We start from the raw sequence: 14705 nt of genomic DNA on the forward strand, positions 1-14705 counted from the left end.
TGTGTAGTAAAACTACAGTTACTTAGTGATGGTTTTAGTGAACTTTGTGAAAGATTCAGATATCTCTATGGGGTTTTTTCTGCTCTGATTTATACACAATGAAACGAAAGAACAACAGCAAAAACTGACAATGCATACAGAATTTAGACAACTATTTATTGTAGTTAAGTATATGTAACAAAATAATTGCTATTGATAAAAACAGCACTTTGTTTTCGTTTATTTTGTACAACTACGTATAAAAATGTATACAGACAAGCAACACTAATTATACAAAAATAATGATAGCAATGATAGACAAAAAGGAAGGACGAGGAACAGAACATCCTCACATCAGTGTGCAAACCGTTTATACAGACGGACGCGCTCTCTCAGGAAACGCATCCTGATAAATTATTTAAATAGCAATTATCTACACACTCACACACACATTCTATCTCTCACACACACACACAAACACACACACAAATCAACCTCACACGAACAGCCAGGACAAAACGGTACGATAATTTATTTGCTTAAAAGAGCATTGAACGTAAAAAGTAATGCGGAAATCATCTATTAACTTCTCCCAGTGAACTATCTCTGTTTTTAGTTAGTTTGTCTTTGCTGGAGATGGGATTGAAGAGGAATAGGGGGTATTTTATATTTACAACTCATGCTACAGTAGCAATAGGACCTCAATAATTTCAAAAGGCGTATGAAAAAAGGTATGAAGGCTTTCTTTTGTTTGTGGTGGGTGATCAAATTTTATTTAGAAGGGGATAATGAATCACTTGCTGAACTGTAGCTGTTTGGGGGGGGTATGGGTGGAGTAGGGTATACTTTTCGAAAGTATTCAAATTTTATTTGCGGCCTACATTGTAGGCAAGAGTCAATAAATTACATTTATTTACACAATAAAAAATGTCAAAGAAATACTTCCAGTAAAATGTATCTCACCCATCAGAGAGCTTGCCATTGTTTAAAAGGCATTTTGGGAGAAGGGGCCTGATGATATTACAAAATACAGCTATCTTTAATATATTCCAATTATTTTTTTGTTCTTAGATTTGCAATCGGGAATTTTCTCATCTCACCCTGAGAACAACGTGAAGCTGACAAACACCCGCCATTCAAGTGCCCTAGAGTAGCGCAAAGCATGTGGTGAAAACGTCAAGCCTTCAGTGTCAAACGCTGTGTCAAAACAAAGAAAGCAAGCAAAGGAGGGGAGATGGATACAAACATAGGACCTCCTGGTGCCTACCTTCCCTCTCTTACAATCAGCACATAGACATTTTCACAACATACTATCATTTTCTCTCTCTTTTCAACCACACGCCCAACTGTATTCTTTAAAAAAAAGATTGATCACAACATTCAGAAACACAAAGAAAAAAGGAACTGCTTATTACTTTAGTTTGAATGTCCTACGAGTCTTTCAGAATCGGCAAGCCCAGTAGATCAGGTGCAAGAGAGGGGATAATTATCAGCAAATCTTTGGGAAGTCTGCCCCAAGAGATAAGGCAGGATGGCACAGAGCCGATAGGCAGGGGGGCAGAGCGCTTGAGAGAGGGGTGGATAGAGGGAGAGAGGTAAAGAGAGGGAGAGGGATGGAGAAAGAGAGGTTTTGAAGGGCACAGTCTTTGTGGCGTGGTTGCAGCACAGATGAATGAGATCTTTCTTAAAGGCAAGAGATCAGGACGAGCTGGGAACGGACAAAGTGTTGGTCGAGCCCTCTAGCAGACCAGGACAGCAGGGTTGAAAAGAAAGAAGGATGGGCGACCAGGCGTCCCTCTGACCCACATCTGGCAATCTGCCAGTCGGTTCGTTGTCTGAAAGCCCGCTTCGAGTTACCCTGAGGCTGACCAAATGCCCCAAGCACTGTCTGTGTGTGTACATGCCGCAAGAGAGAAGGTTTATGGAAAATGAATCGGCCCACTCGTGTTTGAATCAGAATAACATATTCAAGTTCATACTTTATACAGAAAGGTGCATTCCTATGAGATCGCTCCACCGTGCTTTTTTACGCATCTGTAAATGAAACAGAAAAAAAAGACACATTTCGGTGGTTAGTTCAGGCAATTCCTCATCATTTGTTATCTGGTTGACTAATACTTGTTACTTGATTAAAAAAAAAAATCTAAAAGAAGGGATCCATACCTCTGCATTCATACTTGAGGTCCGAGAAGTAAACCATCTCCTGTGAGAAGACAAAGAGACCAAGCCTTCCACCGGCATAGGTCTTGTCATAGATGCTGCCAGAGTCTGCCATGATCTTTTTACCTTCATATATAACAACTCTGTTGATGAAGAGAGACAATAAGGCTTTGTCAGACACCAATAAAGAACATGATTGTGTCTTGCAATCCACTGACCCCACAGTATTTTAAAAGACTCTCTCCCTACCTAATGTTTCCTGTTCTGGGCCTATGGATCAGATGCCACCTGTATGCAGTGAAGTCTTTCCAGCCAATGTTCTTCGAGTCGTGCCAGAGAGTTTTCACCTGAGGAAATTAACAGAACATCAATAAGAATTGATTCATAAAATCCCCAACGTACCAGCTGTGTGTGTTTTAGAGGACATTGCCGTTACCTGTCCAGCGGTGTTGCCTGTGTGCCAGAGGGCGTTCCTCAGGTGCTCTCCTGGTCCCGTGGTTGAGTTGACCACCTTGATGGACAGTCCGGAGTAGCCCTGGGCCTTGGTGGGTTTACTGGACCAGTAGGTCTGCGTGATCTGCTTCCACATCACCACGTAGAACCTGGAGCTTGACTGGTAGCCAAACACAAAGCCAGCATAGTCGTCGTCCCTCTCCGTGTTGATGAAGAACGTACCGCTGAAATCCACCGCGTTGAACTCATCATAACCTGGTGGAGAATAAGCACAGACAGAGGCCCTTGAAGTCCTGTAAATAGTTGCCAAGCATATACTGCCGAATGGAGCCATTGTCCCAGTTCTTTGTGATGAAAAATGGAGAGATAACAAATCACACAAAACAAAGGATATGCAATCATTGTGGTGTCACTTACCCACAGCAATGCCAGGGTCACAGTTGACAGTCTGGACCAGCTCTTTGCCCTGGTGGCGAACCACCCAGTGAGGGTCAATCTGAGAGGTGCCTTTGGGGTCCAAGGGAACCATCTGGAACTTTCTGAAGTCTGTCTCACTGATGTCAAAGTTTTCTGGACATACGTCGTAGATGTCGGGCACGTTGTCTTGGTCAAAGTCGTCTTTGCAAGCATCCCCACGGCCATCACCTGGAAAATATATATAGCATACAGTAATGTTAATTATCTTCTATCGCAGTAAAGATTCATAGGTCACTTTGTACATCTGACACTGCATGGATGGGCGTATGACAATGAGACACTGTGGAATAAATAAACCCAAATGCTGTATAGCAAGGTGCACCAATTGTGTCCCTCACCTCGCCAGCAAGATCTATGCCATGAATTGGCAAAGCCGATTTTTATGTACTTCCTTAAAATAGCAAAATGCTTGAGTGAACAGGCTCACCATCAGAATCCAGCTGATCAGGGTTAGCGGCCAGTCTGCAGTTGTCCTTATCGTCTGGGATACCATCATTGTCGTCATCATGGTCACAGGCATCTCCCTTGCCATCCTTGTCGTGGTCTGCCTGGTTGGCATTGGGGATGTAGGGGCAGTTGTCCAGGTTGTTCTGGTGTCCGTCCTCATCGATGTCCTGGTTACTGTCACACTTGTCGCCCACGCGGTCGTCGTCGGAATCCACCTGGGAGTGCAAGAAGGATAATGTGACGGCATTAGGTTAGGCTGGGGACGGCTTACTCTGACGTTGGAACAGAAGTACATAACATTCCGTGCCGCTCGGCAAGCCTCTATCTGTCATTCCCCTCGCTTCCCAGGGTTTCATTACATCGTCTGTTGTTACGGTTCAAATCGCTCTTGTCTCTGTAATGCTGCCAAGCTCCATTTGTAGAAAGTCTGTCATCGGTTTTCATCTCCTGCCAATTAAGTGGTCCATTCCACGCGCCTCTCCACGCCTCCCGCTGAACCTAGCTGAGCTTTGCTTCGTCTTACACAGCTAAACCCCAGCCCTCTAGCGAGGAATGCAAGGCATTCTGCTGCTGGCCAGGTTACAAGCACTTCTCCTTCTGCTTTGAGGATACCACCCTGGAGATAGACAGGGCATAGAACGCAGGCAGGTGGGGAGATATGACCTTTGTCGCTTTGTCTAGCGATTGGTATTTGAATCCACACATCACCAAAGAAGCATGTGAAGAACACCCTGGAAAACGGTGTGGTTTACTGCATTTAAGAACTTTTATCACAACTGAAATCGTTTATAGAATAGAACACGAGCCAATGTGTGCCCTCTTCCTGCTTTATGTTCTGTGTCCAATTGTTCACTGCATTCCTTCTTCTCAGTGTAGCATGGCACAGGTGGACTGGATGGGCCCATGGTGTTCAGATGAGGCATGCACATAGCCAAGGGCCAGCCCATTCCACAGCAATCATCACTCCCCGGGGCCTCTTGTCTCACAGCGGCCTGGTCAGCTAACCTCAATGGCCCATTGAAAAGGACCTAAGCCCCCCGCTACCCCATACACCACCCCCCTGCCCCCGCCCTCAACCCCATATGCCTTATTACACTGATGTGTCCTTGAGCAGGGCCAGAGTTCAACTTCACCTACGCATTGGAGTAATGAAGCTTAGACGACTGAACAAGCAAAGAATCAAAGCTCTCTCTGTCACAGGGAAAGAGAGATGTATGCTGGGATTTAGTCGTGGGGGAAAGGCAGATGTGGATAGACTGCGTGGCAGATGTGGATTTTGTTGTTTAGTGGGGTGGAAGACAACAGGGTGTGGTAAAGTGTTTTGGAGGGGGGGGGGGGGGGTTATGTACACACACCTGATCAGGATTATGTTCCAGAGGGCAGTTATCACACATATCTCCCACTCCATCTAGGTCAGTGTCTCTCTGGTCCACGTTGTACACGGAGGGACAGTTGTCCTTCTCGTTCAGAATGCCTGGAGAGAACCCAAAGAGATAGTCAGGATAATCGGTCAAACGAAAAAAAATAATAAGTCAAACACTCCACACATTCCTCAAACATTGTTTTGACTAAACAATGTTTACTAACCCTAACCCTAACCCTCACCCTAACACCCCAGGCAATGTTACCTGGCCATAGTTTGTGTGAAGCCAGACATTACAATGTGTTCTTGTCAGTCACAATGATCTATGTCAATTCTGTGCACTTCACGCACCAATACATGGTTGGTTACTTAGAGAGCTCTGTTAGTTTAGATAACAATAGTGTTTAGGTGGGGAGCTCACCGTCCCCATCGATGTCCACGGCGCAGGCGTCTCCCTCCCCGTTGCCGTCGGTGTCCGTCTGGTCCGGGTTGCTGTTGTAGGGGCAGTTGTCACAGCGGTCGCCCACGTCATCGCGGTCGTAGTCGTACTGCCGGGGGTTGTACACGAATGGACAATTGTCCTGTTCCCCAAGGGGGAGAAATGGGAGAATACATGTATAAATGAGAAAGGTTGTCGGAAATATGAAAGAGGAGATAAGACGTGCACTTTGGCATGCACCAGTTGATTTAAATATGAATGGTGCCATAAATGCTTTGGTCATGATCCAATACAAGTCTCCTGTATTGGTACAAAATACATCACGTGCAGTATGACAGACAGCCATGCAGACAGACTGGCCATTGTACAGGTGGGTCCCAGGGGGAAAAACAGTCACCTTTCCCTGATGCCCACACATCTCAGGCGATGTTAGATGCTTTCAGGTGCTAAACTTGTGGTTTCAATTTTTTTTACGGGCCATGTGAGGATCTATTTACGAGGCAGGGAGAGACCATGGATGAAAGGGAGCTTTATATTGGGGCTCTGTCTCAACCCTAACGTTAGGATTAGCGAGGAAACACAGCCGCTCCTTGAGACGCGCACCACGGTGCTGGAATTTGTGGTTTGGCTCAGACAGCCGGGCCGGAGAAAGGTTTGCTTTTCGTGCTGCCGCTGTGTCAAGTGAGCTTTTTTATTGGGCAGCATGAATGATGAATGTATAATCGTTCTGAAAGGCCTAGTGCCTGGAGAGGGCCTGAGGGCAGGCATGTATGTAAAACCTCACGTATTGCCCACACAATCAAGTTGTACAACAAACAGTTTAAGGTACATACCCTATCATCCGGAATGCTATCATTGTCGTCATCATTGTCACAAGCATCTCCAGTGCCATCCTTGTCGTAGTCTTCTTGCCCAGAGTTGGGTAGGTTGGGGCAATTGTCCTGCGGCGGGAAAAAGAAACAATGTTGACCATTGACCAATTGCAGTTTGCCATCCCATAAGTCGAACCAGTGCTAAACCAAATCTCTGGACTTACCTTTTTGCAGTGATAGGTGGCGTTCTCCACACACACCAGGTCAGCATTGGGCCATCCATCCAGATCTGTGTCCTCGCCGCAAATGTGGCCATTGCCGGCATATCCGGGCTTGCAGTCGCAGCGGAACATGGGGTCGGCGAACTGGCCCAGGTAGTTACAGCGGGCGTTCTTGTTGCAGTCGTGACTTCCGTCGAGACAGGGGTTACGGGGTGTACACACCTAGAAGGGGCGTAGATAGAGTTGTTGTTTGGATAGGATTGTTAGCATTCTGAAATGCCAGAATACCGAGATAAAACAGAAGGTATAAAACTGTTCAAATCTGGCTTTAAGGCTATGCTGTTATCGGCCAGCTCATCTCTTCAAGATGTAAACAGATACGTTTTTATCACTCCAGGTCATAGGGGAAGTACTGGCATGAAAACAAGACTGTACTTATTACCTGTTTTTTGGCTGTTGCCTCTGCCATGCCTTTGCCGAAAGGCTGTGTCCCAGAGTAGCGCGGTGGGCAGGGCAGACAGTTGTAGCCGGGGTCTGTGTTCTCGCAGCGGTGCGCTCCGTTGAACTCAAAGCACGTGTCAGGCACCTCCTTGCACTATAAAAAATAATTTGGACCGAGATAACAATCAGTTTTGATGGCTAGGTCAGATGGCAGACGTTGAAACATGCCAAAAAATGTCAACCCCCCCACAAGATGAACAGAAAAAAGATCAGTAGAGGCTACAGCAAAAGCATGAATTCTTTACCTCGTCAATGTCCTTGCACTTAATGCCGTTACCGCTGTAGCCTGTGGGACATTTTCCACACTTCCAGGAGCCATTTGGTGCTCCTCCTTCCAGGAGGCTGGTGCACTTGACTCCAGCGAAGCAGGGATTGGAAAGGCACCCATCTATCGAAACATTACACAACAGAACATTCAGAATTCGGACCACACATGGAAACCTGGACACTTGTTGAATCCTGAATAAAGGTCAAGATGATACTCACCGATTGGACATTCTTTTTTGTTGCACTGCTGTGTGTCCTTGGCATCGCCAATGCATTCCTTGCCACCGTGCTTTGGCATGGGGTCATTGCAGAGACGTTTACGGGCCTGGGAACCAACTCCGCAGGTGAGAGAGCAGGTATCCCATGGAGACCATGTCCCCCAGTTTCCATTGACTGATGGGAAAGGAAGAAAAAAGACATGGTCATATAAATGTATTGTGTTGTCTTGCCACCCCATTGCCTTTCACCATATGATATCACATTCTAATAGAGGGGGAAATGTACGGGTTCATAATGCCAAGGTCCTGCCATCTTCTCCTGCATCCAGACGCAGAACAAACTGATATGTTTTGCTGATGAGTAAATCAGAGGTTTCACTCAGAATACCGGTCTTGACTTGTACTCGGTGGCTGCGATTGAAAGGAAATGGCTTACTGGGACAGGGCGTTTGTTGGCAGCTCTCTGTTTGACGGCCCTCGCCCTCACAGTCCTTGCCACCCAGCTGGGGGTTGGGGGAGTTGCAGAGGCGGATGCGGGTGATCACGCCGCCCCCGCAGGTCCCGGAGCAGGACGACCACGGAGACCAGTGGCTCCAACTGCCGTCCTGCTTGACTGAGGTCATTGAGGGAAGAAAAAGGATGGGAAATCAAACAAAAGGTAAGGGACTGGGAAACCTGTGAAGATTTCTGTTAAATATTATCATTTGTATGTATTCTGCTTTTCGGTTTTTTGTTCTGCCCTACAGTCTTTAGTGTTAATTATTTCCTACCGTTGTTAGTTTGTATGTGCAGGGCTATGTGCTATCCCAACATACATTGCAAGTCCTAAAAAGGTGTTCAACATTATCGTTCAACATTTTTCCAAGGGGGGGATGACCATTACAGGTGTATTGTGTGTGGCGAGGACGCGTGAGAACGTGGGACTTTCGTTAAGGCTTGCGGCGGCCCAGACTCACAGCGCTTGTCGCACTCCTCAAGGTAGCAGTCACGGGTCTGCACGGAGGTGCCCTCGCAGTGGTTGTTGATGCGGTCACAGGAGCGGCCGCGCTGCTGGACACCTCGCCCGCACGACACCGAGCAGTGGGTCCACTCGGACCACGGAGACCAGCCGTCCTCAGCGTAGTCGCTCGCTGAACAGGGAACAGAGAGAGAGACGTTGGTCAGAGAAAGAGACACACACGATCCTACTCCGATAAAATACCGTCGAGGAACACACTTAAAAAGAGAGAGAGAGAATGTTAGAGAGAGTATGAGAGAGAGAGAGAACGAGAGAGAATGAGAAAGAGAGAGAGAGAGAGAGAGAGAGAGAGAGAGGTTGAGAGAAAGAGGTTAAGAGAAAGAGGCAAAAAAATAGATCAAAAAGCCAAACAAAGTATGGAAAATAAGACGGACGCTCTGTCCTTACACAGAGATGCCCCATTTGACAAATGTTTTTCCTGAAGAGAAAACACAAACCCGCCGCACTCACCACACACACTCATCGCAAACATGGCCTTGGTCCTACAATGACTTCAACACGGAGCCTAAGTGTGGCTGAATGTGGCCCTCCAGTGTTTACCTAAGTTGGAGGGTGGAGGCACCGCTGCCCGGCCTGCATACTGTTACCGGGTGGAACCTGCCACTTCTCCTTTGTGAGGAAGATGTCTCCACTAAACCAGGGGACCCCTTTTCCATTCCACTTTAACCAATTTAGTCCAATTACATCCATTCCAGCTCTCCACAGATCCAAAGATGTGTTCTTCCGTGACACAAAGCCCCAATGTTCCCAAGCGCATAAGAGGGCTTTTCATTGGCCGGGGATGGTATTTCAGTTAGATCATCTCAAACATCAACATGGTTTCTCTTGAATACAAACCTTTATGTTCACATGGGGAAATAGCTGTGGTTTGTTGTTTTGTTTTTGCAAGGAAAAGTCACGTTTTGGCACATGGCTTTAAGGCAAAGTCACTTGGACTCTCTCTCTCTCTCTCTCTCTCTCTCTCTCACTATACATATATATATATATATATATGTATATTTGTGGGTGTGGGAGATGCACTTACGTGTTCCACAGCGTGGACAGCACTCTCCATCAGGCACCGTGGCGGTGGAACAGGGGACGAGTGGGCAGGAGATCTCTTTGCAGACTATTGCAGAGTCCTATGAGGGGAAGACGATAAGCCCTGTAAATCATGTTGTAGAGGACCAGCTCTCAGCATGTCCTGTATGACCTCAACATTGTTTGGTGAATTCCAGTGGTTGGTTCCTTCCCAACGTGACCCTGACCCTAGCTTTGACCCTCACCCTCATCTTGAACTCACCCCTTACCCTGAAATGATGCCGTTAAAAACCAACAGCGCCAAACATTGCCATATCTGAATCATATTTTGACATTGGAAGTAATGCTACTGTTTAACACTGTCTTTGATAATATTGCTTTATGCTAACGTGAAGAACCAACCACCGCCTGTGGTTGGTTAAGTGAACAACTTAAAATGTCATTGAGACACATTGATTGGACGCAGATTTAGCTTCTTGTGTAAAGGACACCGATTGGATTAGAAGAGCCGACATGGCAATTTAGGCAGGAGAATGAACCCAGGGGCGTGCAAGCGTCCTATAAACTCTCTTCAAGCCACAGCTTGTGTTTGCCAGGGTTTTTAATGCCAAGAAACCACCAAAAAGGGCCATATTGGCTGAAAAGGCAGACCCCTGCAGTTCATGACCTCCCCCTTCAATTGCATACTGTGCCAAAAAGAAACTGGGAACCAGACCAGAACTCAAACAATAGACTAGAGGTAATGACTATGGGGGGGCTAGTTGGGGGGCCCAAAACAAGTCAATCCATTACGGCCAGTTCAATCTCGGTTGCTGTATTCCAAGGGACTCAGAGGTAACGGTCTAACCCATCAACCTGACCAATGAAGGAATGGTGATTACAATGTGACATATTCCTCCCTGATCCTACTTTCCCTAACCCCTGCTCGGATCCCAACCATTCTAATGACATGCTGTTTTACAAAACCTAAGTTAAAGCTCCAACCGAGCATTTCAACAACAAAAGCCTCTGTTGAACTCCAACAGCATACACACCACACGCCTTCGAGTGTATGTGTGTGTGTTTGAATGTGTGTGGGTGCTTGCATGCGTGTCCATGTATATATGTGTTAACGCGTGTGTGTACCGATGTAGACAGGGAATTGACCTATCGGAACATCTAGACACGCGTCTCCGCCTCCAATGCCGCCCGTGTCAACACCGACATCCTGCAAACGCACGCCACCAAGGTGACCCAAGCCCTCGCCCCCCCCCCCCCCCCCCACTCACCTGGCACTTGCACACGGTGCAGTCATCCACGGTCCACTCCTCGCTGTTCTTGTGAACGATGCCATTGTGGATGCACACTCCGCTGTGGATGTCGATGCGGTTCCTGATTTCCTTGTTCTCAACCGTCTAGACACATTGAGAGGAAATGAGTCAATAACTGACAAAACAATGATGAGCTCTGGTTGAGATTCGCAAGGGGTTTAACAGACTGTGTCTGAGATTAATCATTCAAGAAATTCTAGATAAACCGTCAAACACTTGTGGTAGTCCTGAGCCGTGAGATTCTTAGGACAAGAGACACGTCGTCTATGTAGCAACTATAAATCTAAGAAAACGTACACAATAAGAGTAAGAATATAAGAGTACGAAATATAGGATATTATTATATTATCATATTATATATATTATATTCCAGATATCTGAATCTATATACACACTGGGAAATGGAAATCTTGTACATAACCTCCAAACTGACAAAATACAGCGCACACATGTATGCAGGAATCAAAGTCCCCCTGAACACTTGGGTTCACAGCTGCAGCTTCTCCTCCTCACCAGCTGTCGTAGTTCATTGGGAAGCTCTTTGACCACAACCCCCAGACTCCTCAGCTCCTTGAACATACTCGCCAAGTCCTCGCAGGAAAAACCACACAGCATCTGTAGGTCTACACACGCACAAGCAGGCAGACACACAACCACACACACACAGACACACCAAAACACACGCACCATGGTCAGGGCTACCGTCCAAAACATCACAAATCACATTGGAGGAAATCAGGGGTGCAAATTTGGTGTGACTGGTCCAAAGACAGGAGTTGATCAGCAGTGACTTTATGTCTGATTACTGAATGTGCTTTGGCTATAGCTTGCACTATCGTACCAAAGCAAAAAACACTAATTTTGCAACAGTTCGCAACCTCTGTAAACATTGCTTTAATTTTTGATTTTATTACATTCCTATCTTATTTTTGAAAGTTTTGTAGTTTTGCAATAAATGCATAATTTTGAATTATGGAGGAGACATGCCATCATCCCCTTCTAAATTGCCCCAATGGATGAAATTCTATCCTTATCTGCCTTTGTTAAGAAGTTCATTGTCTTGACTGACTTCAACACAAGAACGGTGTGTGTCTGTGTGTGTGTGAGTGTGTGTGTGTGTGTGTGCGTGCGTGTGTGTGTGTGTCTATGTGTGTCTTTCTGTGTCTGTGTCTCTGTCTCTAATGAGAAGGCCACACAGGGCCTGCGACGGGCAGCCGTGTTTACCTTTCGTCTTATGGCCTGTGTATTCAGTCCGAATGGCGGAGGAGCCGTTGAGATTCGCCAGGCTCATGGTGTTGGTTGGCAGGGCTGTACCAAAACAGTTTTAACAGTTGTTGAAATGTGATTCATTTTATTGAAGTCATCTTTCAGCAGTGCTAACAATCCTTTTTCAACGTATATATACTATTCTCTTATAACGCGGGTAATTACTCACAGTTTTGGCATCCTTTGTTGCGCAGGATCGCGTCTATGGTGGTTCCGAACACAAAGCGCACGTTTTGCAGCACTCCCTGAAAGCAGCAACGTTCACACGCTTAACTTTTACGAGAATTTGAGCAATTACAGCAATGTATAATAAACACAAAAAGGTGTTCAACACTTAAACACATATCGGCGTACATCAGGAAAAAAACAGCCTCATCGACGATCAATTACGCACGTTTGGATACGTTTTACGCACTGGTATTTCCAAGTCATGCGGGACTTAAACCTTTCAGGGTCAACCTTTCTTTGACACTACAATACCTGGCCACTCAAACACGTCAACGACGGCATTCCTTCTCACCATGAACGTGTCCTTCACCGCTCCCTTGCCGAGCCGCAGCTGCGCCACGTCAGGTGTATCGTGCGTCAGAATGGTCTGGATGGACGCGTCCAGCTCCTCCGTGTTCACCTCTTCGCACCCCACGTACAGCTGGACCCGGTCCTCCTGCACGAACAGCGTGATGTTCTTCCAGCGGTTGGTGGCCAGCTCCACGTCCTCGATGGACACCACCTGCTGCTTGTTCTCGGTGGAGAACACGATGTCCAGCGTGTTGGCCTTCCCGTTGGACACGATCTCGAACACGGGCCCCGAGCCGTCGCGCTTCTCCACGGTGAGCAGGCTCCCGCGGGTCCGTTTGAACTGCTTGAAGTTGAGCAGGAGGAGGAAGCCTCTCTCGGCGTGGATGGAGTCGATGATGCTCCTTAGGGAGCTGTCAGGGAGCGCGGGGATGAGGTTGGGGTTGTGGATCTTGTAGGCAGGACTGTAGGGGTCGTCTCCCTTCACCAGGGAGACCCCGTGGTTCTTCTTTGGGACTTTGATCAGCTCAAACAGGTCGAACACACTGTTGTCGTCTCGGCTCTCTGCAGAGGATGAATAGCAAGCAGTGAGATCTTTTGTCTGAAAAGGCGCGTTGCCTTCTAGTGTTTTCGGATGAAATGGAAACTCGCAGCACATTCTCAAACAGAAAAAAATAACGAAATAAAATAACAAATGCAAATGAGTTTTACTTTGGAGAAATTCCAGTATGGAGCAATAGATGCAGCGAGAAGAATAACTAGGCTATAAGGAATGAACAGGCTGTATAGAATAACCAGGTTATAAGGAATAACCAGGCTCCCGATGAGGACACCCTCCTGAACTCACCTGCCACCCTGGCGCCCTCGCAGCTCCAGAGCATCAGGAGAAGACAGAGACCTCCTGTCAGCTTCATGGTGGGACAAGACCTCGCTGCCTCTATGGACGAAACAACAGCAACAAACTGTTTAATTGTTTAAACGTGTTTTTGCCAGCGATGTGAACTACATTCACACACGAATACGGCCTGTTTCTTATTAACAGCTTGGAAACTGACAATGCAAATTGCGATTGAATCCTGCCACAGTCATAGATACAGTGGGAATACATTCTCATAACACACGAAATGCTGCCAACTCACCTGCTTGATGAAAACAGCACACACATGTGATAAAATCCCCCAATATAGATAGAATTCCACCAATATTCCTCCAGAAGAAATTACGTTTTTTCTTTTATAAAAGTCCCGATGGTAAAAGGCTCTACTCCTACTCCTTGCTGGTAGGGGCCGCTCAAAAACTAACATTGCCGTGAGGGGGCCAAGTGCTATTTAAATAGTTTCATGAAATTCCTGAGACGTCTTCTCGTCCAATCAAATCATGCAAAAAAGAAAAAGGGACGAGCTTATCCTGTTGTACTCCACAGCTCGAGCGGCCGGGCGCGTGTCCGTGAGCGCGCGCCCAAAAAGTGCCAGGCGAGAAAAAAACATCACATTCCACAGCTCGGGCCAAGACCCATTCAATTAATTAATGATTACATCAACGCTTCCGGTAACTGGGCCATCCACATAACATTTCATTTTTTATTAATAATATTTTTTATGGGATTTCACAGAAAAGGAAACGCATATTAAGCTATATTGGATAATGCTCCTAAAATATGACCAGAATTAGGGTTTGAACGTTTTTGAGACGCGGACTCAAAAGCTGTATATTTTCTTTGAAGAGGTTTACCCACTTGTTTAATACGACTCTATTGGATGTGACGCTGTCGCATGTCGAGAATGACCTATACGACGTGTGGACATTCCCGCGCGTGTCCGCTAGGAGCCGACTTGAGTTCACCTGAGAGGAGCCGATGTGCGTTCACCTGAGAGCAGCCTCCGGTCATGGTCATGTAGCAGCCCTGTTCTAGTTTATGATCCGATGGGGTGATGGACTCTGACCATATAACATGCATGCATCTCTTCAAAATACCCAAAGCTGACAATAAATATTAACACAAACATATATTCCAAATCGACATTGACATCAAACAGCATTTTAATCTGTAGCCTCTTCAATCCATGTCAGTATTGAAAGCAAAACATTTATGTTGTGGGTATTAAAATAATTGTATACACTTTAGATGGTCAGGTGATTTTGAGCTGAAACCAGATCCATCATCTGTATTATTCCAGTCTCTCCATCGACTGAGTGGGAACCGTTCAGTCGTCTCTCAGACAGCGGCTCCTCTCATTT

General features: G+C 46.4%; 1 protein-coding gene across 1 annotated transcript; it reads right to left on the reverse strand.

The window, feature by feature from the left end:
• Positions 1–200: 200 nt before the first annotated feature.
• On the reverse strand, positions 201–13752 carry thbs1b (thrombospondin 1b). Its single transcript, XM_079753710.1, has 23 exons — positions 13607–13752; positions 13315–13404; positions 12472–13031; positions 12121–12196; positions 11910–11993; positions 11199–11308; positions 10644–10769; positions 9380–9476; positions 8294–8467; positions 7774–7950; positions 7339–7512; positions 7098–7240; positions 6794–6946; positions 6355–6573; positions 6152–6259; positions 5301–5460; positions 4872–4990; positions 3497–3731; positions 3010–3237; positions 2576–2847; positions 2389–2486; positions 2143–2282; positions 201–2013 (listed from the first exon to the last, which is right to left on the reverse strand). The coding sequence occupies exons 2-23, from the start codon at positions 13379–13381 to the stop codon at positions 2006–2008; spliced, it is 3528 nt and encodes a 1175-aa protein (XP_079609836.1). The 5' UTR covers positions 13382–13404; positions 13607–13752; the 3' UTR covers positions 201–2005.
• Positions 13753–14705: the final 953 nt, after the last annotated feature.

This window comes from Pollachius pollachius, assembly GCF_949987615.1.
Source record: "Pollachius pollachius genome assembly, chromosome: 16".
In the NCBI taxonomy this organism is placed as follows: domain Eukaryota; kingdom Metazoa; phylum Chordata; class Actinopteri; order Gadiformes; family Gadidae; genus Pollachius; species Pollachius pollachius.